We start from the raw sequence: 15,005 nt of genomic DNA, 5'->3' as shown, positions 1-15,005 counted from the left end.
GAAATAGAAAAATGCAGAAAAATCCAAAAGTACACAAAACACAACAGAAGTTGAATAAAAGACAACAGAAGAAGACAAAAAAGAAAAACCCCCAAAAAGAACAAATGGCTTTAGCTGTGTTTTGTGGGTTTTTCTTTTTTCTGTTGTGTTTTATTCAACTTCTGTAATGTTTTGTCTGCGTTTGACCTCTCAGGGCCACCGTACCCAACTCACACAATAATACTAAATAAACTAACCACTGGCAGTGGTAAGCCAGTAACTCCTTTGTCCATTAATGCAAAATTACTGTCGTTGTTCACAGAAATCTGGTAGCTTTACAAAGAAAAATGTTAAATGTAGCATACTACAAAAATACATATAAGCTATTATTTACTCATTAGGTGGCTAAAATGCTTAGCTTCTCTCCCAGTACTCCTACTGCTCCTCCATACTGGGGGATGCTGACAAGATGTATTATAGGTAATACACCGACTGTGGAGAAATAGTTCATATAAATCAATCAAATAAAAAATTCAAATTGACCTTTTAATACAAAAAATTGGATGAAATACTCAATAAGATTAGAGGATTATTGGTTCTCTACAAAGCTAGGGTAACTGTTTCATACCTCATCGTATTTATCACAAGAGACTTGAGCAGTATCAATCTCCTCTAACTTCAATCAGAACAGGAAATGAGTGTAATCCTAAAATTCCAAATTATTAATTTAAGGTGGGAATACGTATCTTACCTGTAATGAGTTCTCGAACTTCCATGTCGTTGGTCTTCCTCAGAAGGCGGATAAGGGCCGGGATGCCATCACAGTTCTTGATGGCCACCTTGTTGTCATTGTCCTTGCCATAGGAGATGTTGCGCAGGGCACCACAAGCCTTACGATGGACTTCAGACTTGGGGTGATCCAGAAGACCCACCAGAACTGGAATTCCCTTCAGCTGACGCACATCTTTCTTAATCTTGTCGTTTTCGTAGCACAAGTGCTGCAGGTAGGCAGCGGCGTTGGACTTGACTGGGTCGATCGGGTGGCCTAGCATGGCAATGACCTCAGGGAGATCTGGATCCCGCCAGCGTGGGTCCTTGCGGATGCTGTCGATGGAAGGTGAGCGACGACCACCCATGCGGTCCAGACTGGCCATGCTACCCCTCTCTGGCTGAGCCAGTGGTGCTGAATACATCCCATGGATGTAAGGGTGGCGCTCATCGATCAGCTCAGCCTCAATGGGGTCATCTGGGTACCCTCTGGATGAGGAGAGAAGAGAGAACAGTTAGGACGAGGAAGATGGACGAGGTAAATGGGAGGTGACTCAGACAGATTTGTCTGAGAGAAGAATTAGACAGCCGGGGGAAACACTCTGAGAGAAGCTAACTGAGGTGAAAGCTGCTGACTAATGAGGGGAAAGGAGAAAGCAAAGGACATGGTGAGTAAGAGGTGAAAAGAAGTGAGAGACAGAGGAGGAAAAGGACATAGTACTGGACAGAAAGAGAATGATCTGTGGCTCAGATCTGATTTTACCAGATTTGTCAGAAGGACTGTAATGGCAGTTCTTTGCAATAAAAGACATAGTATGCAGCGTTCTTATTATTCCTCCCTGCCAGGTGGCAGCAACAAAAATGTCAGACTTCAAGAAACATAAAGTCTTAGAAAGAGTGACTGAGAGACAGGAAAAGACTGGTGAAAGAAAAAACGGGCACTTCACAAAGAAACAGAGACAAGGCAATACTAAAGAAAATCCTTTGAAGGATAGCCTTGTGAAGTTTTTCCTTTTCTTTTTTTCCCCCTTCTAGAAGCCACCACATACGGCAGAGAAAGGATTTGATGTCTTTTCCCCCAGGGAACACCGAGAGCTTGGCTGTCCCCTCGGGGAGGACTATGAGCTCCTATGATACCTCCAGGGCTCCCTTTGCTCACAGTGCCAACTCTAGCATAAACTTGCTGAAATGTTAATGACCATCACTCTGGGACGCTTCTACCAGCATTACCCTTATTAGTGCTACTGCCATTACAGCTAAGGACCTAAACAGTCTTGAGCTTCGCTAATTTTTCTGCAATGGAACTGAGTGGCAGAGAAAGAAGGGAGCTCATGGGGTCTGCTGAGGGGGGAGGTTCCTTTAATGATCCCCTATTTCCCAAGCCTCTCAGAGCCTGCTCTCTACAACTCTTTACTCCATAGACAGCCTCATCAATTTCCTACTGGAACATGGATGAAAAAATAGGCGCTCAATTCCAGTGACAGATCATCGTTGCTAGAGTCCAGGTGACTTATTGTTTTTCTTTAATCATCGGAAAGGTTTTCTTTTTTGTTGGGCTCAACTGCAGCAGCTCAGGTAAATGTAACACTGGCAGAAAAGTTCAAAGGAACATTTTTGGAGCTTGTTTCACTAACATGTCTCTTTTGTCTATAAGGAGAATGTTTAGGGGGTAAAAATCTTAACATGGGAAGAGGAATATTATTACATGAGTGCACTTATGCACAGCCATTATCATACCTCGACATACTCCACAGCTTGAAACTGCGTACCCTCATTACATAATACAGCTGCTCTCCGCTTGTGGTACTTGATATATGGTGGTTAGTGGTGTGACAAAATGGTGGTCAGTGGTAAGCAGCGAATCCCTGACCAAGCTCTAGTTGTAATGTGTTTTTTATTCATTATGCTTCCCACGCATCGGCACTTTGTTTTTATGAACAAATTTGATGAATGTTTAGTGCTTACTTCAAATGAAAATCCTCTACTTCATCACCTTCTCTATGTTGCGAGGCAGTCTAGGTGTCAAATTGTAGTGATGTTGGCCCCGGTTTGAACACATTTTCTGTTCAAACCTTGAAATTTAAGCTCAAGCCGTTTTCCAAAGAATCAACCGCCGTAGTGAGTGGTTTACTACCTGGCAGGAGAAATCTCTGACATTTCAAAAAGCGATTTTCAATTGCTATCTGAGATCGCTTGTGAAAGAAAAATACAGACGTGACATTTGCTCTTAGTCATTGCTTATAATGAGCTGACTAAATGTATCGAATGCAACAGGAGAAAAGTGACAACACAAAGCTGCGGGTCTTTTGGAAGTTCCCCACAAGCATCTTTCCCGTTCACGTCTCCTCTTATTAAGACGAAAGCTGTGAAGGCGTACGTCAGTTTTTTTGTTTCCTTTCCACTCTATGTTACAACCAGATTTTGGATGGTTTGCATAGTGTGGGTTGTTTGAAACAGCACCTTTTGGAACAACAGCTGTGGAGTGCAACAAATTTAATCAGGTTTTCACAGATCTAACGTGCATGAAGCAATGCAAAGGTACTGGAGACCTTCCTAGGGCAAAATATGTATAGAACAGGACGTTTAAAGCATATTAAGGCCGGCAAGTTGATATGGTCCTGCATACTTTTACAGCAGCAGGCAATTTTCCATATTCGTGTGCTATCAAAAGCCCTCCACAAAATAACGAGAGCTGGAGGGCAAATAGCACAACGTTAAGTGCTTGCACACCTAAATCAGTCATCTCTCTGTTTCCAAGTTCAGCACAGTGGAACAAAAAGCAAGGACGTTTGGATATTACTGCTTTCAAAGTCATTACATAAAATATATTTTGTTAATTTGTGCTAAACTTTGAGCACTCAGTTTATCTCAATGTTTTTTTCTGTTCTTTGCCAGATAAGAGACTTGGATGCTTAGAGATGGGCCGATAAACTGCATAAGCGTGGAAGTTGTATAATCGATAGAAGCTGGTTAAAAGTTAGCTGGAGCAGTCGTGCTGAGCAGCCATCTTGTCTGCAGGACACGTGCCCTCCCTCATTTGTTGCGTTGTCTTTTCCATAAGTGACATTTTGGCTTTTATGGTACAACTTGGTGCATCTTGCTGCCAGAAAAATCGATGCGAGATGTACTAAAAGAAAAACTCCTGCCTAACTATTATAAAAAGATTCTAAATCTCCTATTCAGGTGGATGGAAGGAGGATTAATAGAGATGGAGTAAGACAACAAGGCTGTCAAGAACAGCCCTGCGGCTAAAGGCTGCAAGTTAACTAAATTGAAAGAGCCGTGGTGCTGAATGGCTGTAGCTTGAAGGCATATGTCAAGTCACAACAAACCTGAACTGCAAAGGGCATTTGGTGTATTCTCTGTGTTTACGATTCTTTTAAAAGTTTCTTTTTCCTCTCTAATCTTTATGGAACATTTTGGGGAGCCACAAATCTCAACAGCAGCCTGTAACCACAGTATGGAGGGAGGGGCCAATCACGAGCGCAGAAGCCTGATTACAGCACATCATTTGGACAACAACTGCTGCTCTGAGGTTTGGCAAAAAAACACTGAGCTTCTTGACACACTACAAGGAAAAGGAGGGAAGTTTTAAGTACACGTGCTGCTGGTTTACTAATTGCTTCCATGTGTACGCCACGATCCAAACACATACAACAACATTCAGAGATCTCTTTTGCTGTAGAGTATTTGACTTGACAAGGCAAAGAAAGGCAGAAATTACCCCGCACTAAAAGAAGGGAAGTTCACAATCTCAGCATCAACAACACTGCACATACCCGCCACACTCACACACGCAGACACATTATCTGCCGTGCCGTGTTTCTCATGTGCACTTCAATACACAGATAAGATGTACAGTTGTGCAGATCGTGCCTCATTTAGATCTGGGCCAACGCGGCGGGGCCTTTGGTGAAGCAGACATCTTGAGGCTGAGTGATGGGAATGTCAGGATTTGCATTTAAATTGGCGCCATTGTGCGTGCAGGGTAGGGTGTATTCATAGGATGTGAAAGGGTTCTCTGCAGCCAGATATGATGATGCTCTGAGCATGATTACAGAAGATCACTCTCCTCATGTTAATCGAGCTGGTAAATGTCCAGCCTATTTGTTTCGTATACGACTGCGTGGGCGCGCTTGTTTTGTTTTATGACACAAAGCACAGAGAAGAAAAGATAAGCAGATACAGTAGATATGAGATGTGTGCATATCTACAGAGTTTGGCACTCATCGATTTATCTGAACTCTGTCACATCCTCACTATGCTCCCATTGCTTCATCGTTTGTCAATTACTTGCATCGCATTTCAGTCACGGCCATGCATGAGCCTCGTCTTCTGCAGGCCCATAAAAAGAGGCGACTATGAAGGATTACAGGCTTAGATGATGTTTGCATTTCATATGTACAAATACCATCTTGGCATTTATGAGGTTTTCAGTCACTGTCCCTGTTGACAATGTTGCTCATTTTGAATTAATATTGTTTTATCGTGCATAGAAGTCATTGTGGAAATGGGAAGTGAAAGGAACAGAGAGCTGGAGTCTTTCCATCCAGTCACTTTTTAATTACTCTGGTTTTCTGATAGCATTTTCTTTCACACCACTATTTGATTTAATTATTATTTTTTAAATAAAGTGACATTGTTTCATTCACAGAGTGGAAGTATAACCACCCTGCTTCCACAGAAGGGAATAATACAGAATGCAGAAACTGTAATGTAAATGCGACAATCATTTAAATCCTAAATTAATAATAATGATTAAAAAAAAATACTGGCATCAGCCAGAGGTACCTCTCTCAGTCTCCTGATCATCTATTCACAAGATTTTCAGAAAACTCTACCTCTGACATTTAACCTTCACTGAGATTCAAACCTGAGATTTTTAGTAGCTACACCTATGGTATGAATATGAAACTCCTACGTGGCTTCATCCTTGACTTATCTCATTCACAAACCTGGGTGACAACAATACCTGATCAGCCTTTCATGGGTGTAAAAAAGTGCACAAAGACAAATCAAAACTTGAAACTGACCAAATGCATTAAAAAAACCAAATAGCTCATTTTGAATTTGAGGCCAGCAACACACGTCAAAGACACTGGAACAAGATAAAGTAACTAATGCTAAGCAGAAACATCTCAGATATCTTGTAACTAGCTGTTTAGTGACAGGTCATTAGAATGATTCGCTATACAAAGAAATAGTCCAGGGCGACCTCACAAATGCAAAATCCAGAAGCATCACCATCTGCTATGGGCCCAAGAGTTTTTGCACGGAGCAGCAGTGCATGAGTGTCCTGTACTCATGCACTGCTGCACTTAACAATATGAACAGATTTCATGGCAGGTCTGGCTTGTTTTAGCACCCTGGATGCTAAAATAGCATCCTGCAGTCCAAACCTTTCACCCTGTAAAAACACTAGACACGCTGATGAGCAGGTGAAATCCTGCATCAGGCAAGAATAAGAAACAATTTGCTTTCAAAACTACAACTACTGCTCTCCTTATTTTAAGTGTTATTGAGGTGATGCAACACAGCTGTAATTTTTTTTCAAAAGGAGCACAGAAAAACTGAAAAAACTACTTTTGCTCTGGTTGGATTTGAATGCCTCTTGACAAGATGGAACAAGGGAGAAAACGCCTGAGTTGGCTAGTGTCACTACAGACAAAAGAGGATAAAAATGACCCCCTCCATCCACCGTCCCACCCCACACTACGCAATTAAGCGGTCACTAAATGTGTCTTTGTGTATTTACATGTCTGTGTGGGGGGAGTTACCCCAAATGTAACTGTCCAAGGAGAGATGAACCATTAAAGACTGGTTTAAAATAGCTTCAGTAGTCTGGCACGGTTCAAAAGCAGCTAATAATCAACCTGGCCCTGAGGACACCCACACCTGAAAGGTGTTCGTGGACACACGCAGTGTGTCACACACACATTAAGGATGTGCTAGGCTTGGTGCGAAAGGGAGTAAGATGCATTCACATTCAGACAGTGTGGGGGATGGGGAGAGGAAGGAAGAGCAACATGTATCTGCAAAGCCTGAGCAGGGATAAGAAAGAGATGCCATTCCCTCATATAGAGAGATTTCAAATAAAAAAAGAAACGTGATATGGACAAAACTAATTAACGCAGAAAGATATGACAAAGTAAAAAGTGCCCAGACAAAAAACCCCGCTCCTTTCAATGGTTGGCTCACAGATACAAAGCAGAGATGCAAAGTTAAGTTCTTTTACAGGACCAGCAGCTTAGTGAACATCAGACATGAGATACTGAAAAACATGTCTGACTGTGTTAACAACAGATGACAAAGGGAGAAGCTGAAGGTTGAAGAAGAAAAACAGCAAATGCAGATGTTGCCATGTAAAGAAATGTATGATGTGATCCATCTGTTAACATCCCATCATGCTATGGTTCACCTTTCTGGCCCAATCACCCTATGCAAGTCTCTGCATTTTTGTATGTATGTGAACTTGATAGCTATGGTAATACAAGACTTTCAAATGAGGCACATCCAGAGAAGCCCAAAAGGACATCATCATTTCTGTCCACGAGCAAACACTCAGCGGACTCCACGGAGGTGACAGAATGAGTGCTTGACGCCAACGCATAAAGAGGTTTTATTACAAAACATCTTCATTTCCGAGCATAATTGAGGGCTTGCAACGTAATGATAAGCTGTTATTAAAGTCCTTAAATTCCCAGATTTATTACAGCACACTGGGTTAGCCAGTCCTTTCTTGGAAGAATATTAATTGTGCTGCGAGTGCTCAGGAGAGACTGGGCACTCGGAGTGAGCTCACTGTCACTGTTACTGTTACTGGAAGGGAAAAAGCTGTTCGGATGCTGTTGTTTTGACGCGAGTGCAGGAAAAACTAAGCAAAGAAGAAAGAAAGATTGGCTTTTTTGGATCAGTTTCATTCTGCAATTAACCAGACAGCAGTCATTCAAGAGCTGCTACAAATCTGTGTGTGTGTGTGTGTGTGTGTGTGTGTGTGTGTGTGTGTGTGTGTGTGTGTGTGTGTGTGTGTGTGTGTGTGTGTGTGTGTGCAATCACATGAGCAGCTGTCAGTGTGCATGTCTGAGGGGTGTATGTGGCTGTTAGGGCTGTGTTGTGACACATGTAAGGCAGGCTACAAATTGCCTGTCAGAGAAAGCGCCTCTCACAAGGCGGATGGGGGAGTGACTCATTTTGTGAAGATGTGGATTATTATTAAGAGTGTGTGTGTGTGTGTGTGTGTTAGTGAGACACAGACAGATACTATGTGTGTAATTGACAGAGCTAAGTCAAAAGTGTGTAAAGACAGATATTCTGATTAGCCATCTGTTCTTTGGAGCCTCATCCGCATCAGTGTACTCTGAAATGCACAAGTGGGTGTGTACATAAGTTTAATTAAGATGCTGGATGAAAGCAGACTTCTGCATCACTGTAAAACATGCTCTATCCTGCTTTTTTCATGGCTTTGGATGACGGATTGCAACTGAGAAATGAGACCTTCCACGACTCTTTTGGTTTCCTTCAGCAGCCTATGGAGGATTTCTATGTAAATGAGGATTTCTATGGGATGTCCTGAACTCTATGAACAAGTGCCTTTCTTAGAGTCCCAGTGTCAGTGAGTAACACTAGCTAGAAAATGCAAGTTAACAAACTGTTCAATGAATGACTGGCTCCCAACAACTTCACATAGAGAATAAGAAGGAGAAACTTTCTGCTTCAGCTCTGCTAATTCATCCAAACTCCTGGCAATTTTCAGATTAGTCTATTTAGAATAGTGTAGCTCAGTTACCACTATATGGCTAACTTTATCGTGCGAGTGACAAGTGATACTAATTTTAGCCAATAATAAATAACTGTTGCTTTGTACTGAAATAGACGAATTGTCAGTTAGCTGTACGTTTGTTATGCAGCATGTATCATTGGTCAACTTTAGTGTCAACATACTGATATTGAGGCAGAAACACTGGTCTCTCAGTTAGTGTACAAGATTCATAATGTCTATATGGCAACTGACATACAGATGTTTACTTCAAATACAAACATTTATTTTTCTGTGTATTAGCTAAATTGACACACATAACTGAAATGTAATGTTTGCACATTGATATGCTCATTACACTTACATTTTAACGGTCACCAGAGGGATTGAATTTTAAGAATTGAGATTATTTCCTATCTCGTGTACCTTTACCATGCTACACCATTAACTGAGGGTCAAAGATGTTCATAACAAATGCCAGAGAGAGGAAATTGTTCCAGACATTTTGCACGATATGCTCAAAGAACAAATAAAACAAAAGGTAGCAAGCAGTTGCTGCAAAAGCTAGGTGTGGCTGTTCATTCCTTTGAATGTAAGGGAAAAGTAGTGCCTTGCCTTTTCAGTCATTTCAATCTTAATTCCTATATTTCCACTTAAAAACCCCTATTGTTGATATTAATGTGAGGGTTAATGTGCCTGACCTGTAACAAAATGCTCAAAACCGTGCCTTTTCTTCTTTTTGTGACGTTTAAACACTGCTCAAAATCACATGTAGCATATGAAGCTATTTAGGTTTATGATTTATATTTAGATAAACGCTTACAAATAAAAGAAAAGATATTTGTCACTATCCGTGTAAAAGAGTTGACGATGACATGAGCCGCATGGGGCCGTTGCCACTCCATCTTTATTCTGAGTTACACCTTCCTATTGCATTTCTAATGGCCCCAATAATTTAATATGTTATCTTTAAAATTCTCAGCTTCAGTGCAGCTAACCTTCTGTACGTGGACGTCATTAATAACAATGATTTCCTGGAAGTTATGGAGAGCTTCTTTAAATACAACAAAAACCAAACACATCCAGACTCTTTCCTCTCTTCCTCTGTGCTGCACTTAAACCTCCACAGCCTGTCTTTAGACTTGGCTTCAGGCCCAAACATTTTAGCCCTCAGATTGGTGGAGGAAAGGTGTAGGAACTTGAAAATATCCATCTGCTACAGATCGCTGATTGAAAAGAAGTCTTTAAGACACACCAAGTCGACTTCAAACCCTCTCTTCGATTTACTTGAGAGTGGACATTTTTCTCAGGTTCTCCTTTGGGCGGTAACAAACTGATTGGAAACTATTAGGAGACAAGGGTCCATTTTGGGATCTTATTGTTAGAGGCTGACAAGCTTTTTTCTGCCCAGTGGAGCCAAGTTTTTTATGCCTCTCTCTACAAAGGATCCTGAAAAAAGGAAAGGCTTTGAAAGACAGCTGACAAAAGCCCGCTGTCCTCTCCGACTCTCCCTCATCATGTCTCTCATTCCCACCTCTTTACCCCTGACACAAAAACATGTTCACTATCTACTTGCAGGAAAATGGCAATCAAAACCACTTTATTCCATGCTTCCTTTCTCAAACAAGTTGCTCACAGACAACAGACATCTGTTTACTATGATGTAGTCTTTTTTTATGGTGAAAACGAGACAAATATTCTTCTCTCTCATTGCAGAGTTCACTTACTTGTGTTAACACAAAGTATCTTAAGCATAAAATACTCCAAAACAGAACTCCAGTGCAAAAAAGTAAAATATATACACTGTATGAACCAAATTACTATGCCCCATAAGCGGTAGTAGCAGTATATATGGCTGTATATAGCAATCTCACTATTTCAAATATTAGCAATGGTCTCCTTTGTACAAGCAACCCTCACCTGACTCGGGGCCCATCACGCAGCGGTTCCCGGTGGGTGCGCCCACGGTTGGCCCCTGGCAGGGTGCGTCGGTTGGCAGTGGAGTAATCAGGCTCCAGCTCATATGGCTCTTCTTCTTCGGGGCCCAAGCTGCGGCGATCATCCTCCAGACCGTACGGCTCAGGCTGGAAGCGTTCTGGTTGTGAGCGGTTCAGATCCACAGTGCTGCTGCCCATAGGCACCTGGGGCTGCGCCACATGGCCATAATCATCCTTTCTGATAGGCAGGGTGTAGCTATTCTCTGGCCGGTAGCTATTAGGCATGTATGGGTACCGCGGCGGCCGGAAGTTGACACCACGAGAAAGACTGCCGTAGTTATCTGTCAAATCGGCGTAGCCATCGTGAAGACCATAATGGCGAATGTATTGGCTCTCCGGTGTCTCTCCGTATGAATCGTTGTAGGAGTTGTTGTAGGAGCGCGTCAGGGTTGAGGTTGCTTGAGGCGTTATGAAGCGGTCACTTCCATTCTTCAGGTATCGCCGGTCGATGGAATCGGTGTAGCTGCCCAGCGGGGACGTGCCTTCAGGCAGCGGCAAGCCATCGGGGCCCAGGGGCACCTGACGCACTGTCCGAGTGGTCACCGTCTTCACCATCTTAGTCACCTGCATGGAGAAACGGATACACACTGTCAGACAGCGTAGCACAATGTTACACCAAACCTATCCTTAGGTTTAAATACTTTGAGTACTAACTGACCAATATTTAATTTTCAGCCTGTGTAACACCGTGATGGTTAGAAAAAAAGCAGCACATCCGATCTGCTTTATGACAAACACTCCAAATTTAAACCCCAGATGCTGTGTGTACACAGGAAGTGCAAATTCAAGCTGAATAGTGCTGCAACTGAGCCTGATGGAAGTTGTATAGCTCCACTGGACCTTGAGTCCCGAATGGCTCCAGATGAGCAATGTAGCATCACAGTCCGTAGCTGAGGGACTGTTAAAGCCAGACCTGCGTGCACACATTTCTCAAATTCGCATCATCCTTGAGCTAAATAACTCTGCTTCCTCTGCTGTCTCTGTGGTTTTCTGGCTGGAGAATGACAGACAGCGACTCCCTCCTTCGGCTCTCTGCCCATATAGAAAGCAATTTGCTGCCCACTGAATTCTGCTGTGGCTGATAATTGGCTATTTTGTCCGTGGCTATAAATTCATCTTTAAAATTAATGAAGCTGATGAAAATTAACCGTCATCTGCAAGGGGCGCAGGCCTGATGTAGTTCACGTTGTGCCTGACAAGGTGTTGCAGAGAATTTTGCTCCCTTGAAAACTTAAAATCTAAGGAAAAAGAAAAAAAACGATCCTGCTCATTCCTGATTCCAATGGGCTTCATTTTCAGTACGGCCCTGTTAATCTGAAAACACTGTCTTTATTTTCCCATCAATGCCATGATTCCGATTTTAATCAGGAGCAGAGGCACGTAATAATATCATGGAACCACAATGAAGCATTAAACCGCACCACAAAGGACGGCGCCAGGAGCAAACGCATAAACCACATATCAGTTGTTAAACACGGCATCCTCATTAACTGGCTTGAAACAAATAGAAATTTTCACTGGCCTTGCTTCTTGATTACACTCTTACTGTGAGCTACATAAGACGGCCTATTTCAGGAACGTCAAGGTTCATTTCCATGTTTCAAGTACAGTAATTACTGAATAGTTTGCATTTGTTTCTAACTGCACAAAGCTGAGGTGGAGTGGCATAATGAAAAAAAACAAAGAGCTCATTTGCTTGATTTACATCAGCTAAAGGATGGTATGACCTTAGAATCACAATAATGAGCTCGCTTTCATCTTGTTCACTGAGGCAGGTCATAGCAGGACCCCAAGTCTAGACTGCTCTGGTGCTACTGCTGGGCCTCGATGAACCAACAGGAGCTAGAGCCTAAATGTCATACTGTGCATGAGGTGGCTACGTGGCCACAATAAATGCCATTTAACCACATTTTTTAATATATACATTTCTTTTTCTTACATTTTTTCCTCAGATATATATGTTTCTTGATCATATCTACTATTTTTTATTCACCTTTTGTTAATACTTGGTGCTATTTTATTCTGACAGAAACTGAGAGGAGGGTACGTTGAATGCTACAGCTTCCCAGCCTCGACACGCCCGGCTGCCTTGTACAAACACAGCTTTTTAGGCGATTTGCAAGGGCTGCAAAGGGAGCTATCGGATAGGTTTCAAACGCTCTTTGATGTGCGCTCAAGTTCACAAGGCGTTAAACCGTCACGCAAGGGGAGACGAGGGACCCGGGTTTCAGAAGAGCCTCTGAAATATGCTCAAGTGGTGCAAACAGGCCTAAAAGAGAATTGCTAAATTGGTTGCAAATATATATGCATATGTAGCAATACTCAAGATTTCTGTGTTTGTACATGCTTGGAAAGTCGCAGCAGTACTGAAAAATGTTTAACAAAAAAACAAAGCAAACAAAAAACCCACAGGCAGTTAGACACAGTCCTAGACTGTTTACCAAACTGTTAAAACAGAGGGGAAAGTAGCAGGCGTCAAACTGTCCACTTTACAGCACTGCAAGACATTTCACAACCTCTGTGGCATTCACTTTATCGGGCGCTTAAATTGACAAGGTGGCCATGTGTTAGTGAGGCAAAACTGAGGGCGTAATCAGATTTTTGAGCAGCTTATGATTGCAAAAACCTGAGATTAGTTTTCATCTTCTCTTAAAGAGAATGAGGAAAATTAAAACTGTTATTATATCTTGGCAAAATTCAGGCAGGCAGGAGGAGGCAAGAAACAACACAAATCACACAGGTTCGGCGTCCTTTACTGGGTCTGTCTCGGATAGGGTGGGGGTCGAGTTGGTGACCGGGGTGGGGGTGCGTGTGGCAGGCCTGGACTCCACTAACAAGTTGTCAGACACCAACAATGGGTGGTAGGTGCGACGGGTGATGGTTTTCACCACTTTGGTGACCTGAAGTTGGAGGGATACGTGGGAAAATTTGTTTCATTACATACTGATCCTCACAGTTCTGATTCACATAGTCTGAGTGTAACAAGCAACAGTGTGCAAAAGAGAAACAGCTTAGGAATAACAACATGATCTAATAAACATATACACTGCTATTTTAATGAGCTGGAATCACCACTAAACCACAGATGTATAAGAGAAGTCTCCTCCAGTGCCAGTGGGACCTCAGAGGAGGGGCCAAATATTTGTGAAGGAGTAAAGCTCTTCCCATAATTCAGATATTTAGCTACTATGTGTTTTCCGTCATGAGACTGTGATATTCTTTCTTTTAACCGCTTGAAACCCAAAATGGCCACAGCTGGCTGGTCAGAGTGTTTCTGTTTTTTGGATCAAAAATTTTTTTGTACAGACTATATGTTAATAACATCAACACCTAGCAATAAATCCGTCAGATGACTGTTTATGTGATAATGTCGGGTGTGGAGCATCCACAGCTATTCAGTCTGGAGGATGCTGTAAAGCTTTGTGAAAGGAGGCTGATATAGGTCGATGAGCCAATGAAGCTCACTTCTGATGGATGACAGCGACACCAAAAGTTTTAAGGAATTTTAACTTTTCTGTTGGCCTGAGTCACTTTGAGCTAGATCTAACATTGCTGGAGTCAAACATTAGCATAATGCTAGCTTATAACCAGCTGTTCTTGTTGTTGTTTAGCCGGCTCTTGTTAGCTGTCGGAGGGGAGGGTCTAATCTGCCGATAGTAACTGCGACAAAATGGAGAATAAAAAGGCATGTTTATGCCTATTTTAGTGTGTTAGAGCTCTGATTTCAGTTCAGGACATGAGGCTTGAAATGAGCAGGAAGAGGACAAGGTGGAAATGTGGAAGGGGAAAGGAGTGGTGGAGGTGCCAGATCAGGAATCAGATCAGGAATCTGGAAGATTCTAATAGGATACTATATAGGTAAAGAGCCTACAATAATTACAATAATACACAGAAAGCAGATAGATATATATATATATATATATATATATATATATATATATATATATATATATATATATATATATATATATCTCTCTCTCTCTATATATATATATATATACATACATACACACACACACACACACACATATAAATATATATAAATAAAACCTCATCTTAAAGTGCGTCATTGTTCCATATATGGCACTTACAGCAGATTTCAAACAAAATGTGTTAAGCATAGGTTACCTTTTCGTGACACTGAAACTTCAGGCTTCAGGTTAAACATACCTCTCTAATTTATTAAGAGCTGTTTTAAAAAAAAGAAGTCCAGATGTAGAAGCCTATGGGGAAAACAACCTCTCACTTGATTTATTTGAGGTTATGGTCTTAATGGCTAGTTTCAAGTCTTCATAAATGCAACATCATGTTCATTCTGTAAGCTATGGTCCCAGTTAGAGCCAAGAAGGAGGATAAAACAGGCTTTTAGGGCATACGAGAGTGTGGTGTCCCTTGGTTTCTCAGTTTCAATTTCTTGCCTGTTGTCGCTGGTTTCAAAATACCGAGGTAGCAATCGTTAAATTGCTCAGCACCAGGGAACTTCCCTAAACGATGGATGATGTCAC

At 41.9% G+C, this 15,005-nt stretch overlaps 1 protein-coding gene across 9 annotated transcripts in view; it reads right to left on the bottom strand.

Moving 5' to 3' along the window:
• The window catches only part of arvcfb (ARVCF delta catenin family member b), a 248,251-nt gene that overhangs the window by 70,044 nt on the left and 163,202 nt on the right, over positions 1 to 15,005 (bottom strand). For all 9 annotated transcript variants that reach the window (XM_039620658.1, XM_039620655.1, XM_039620651.1 and 6 more), the window contains 2 exons: positions 10,424 to 11,064; positions 731 to 1,236 (listed from right to left, as the gene is read on the bottom strand). In XM_039620658.1, coding sequence (XP_039476592.1) covers positions 731 to 1,236; positions 10,424 to 11,064 — 1,147 coding nt within the window. The remainder of the gene's footprint in view (positions 1 to 730; positions 1,237 to 10,423; positions 11,065 to 15,005) is intronic.

This window comes from Oreochromis aureus, linkage group 12 (assembly GCF_013358895.1).
Source record: "Oreochromis aureus strain Israel breed Guangdong linkage group 12, ZZ_aureus, whole genome shotgun sequence".
NCBI classification, from domain to species: Eukaryota; Metazoa; Chordata; class Actinopteri; order Cichliformes; family Cichlidae; genus Oreochromis; species Oreochromis aureus.
Note: the sequence above shows the minus strand (reverse complement) of the source record. Positions and strands in the feature narration are given on the sequence as shown.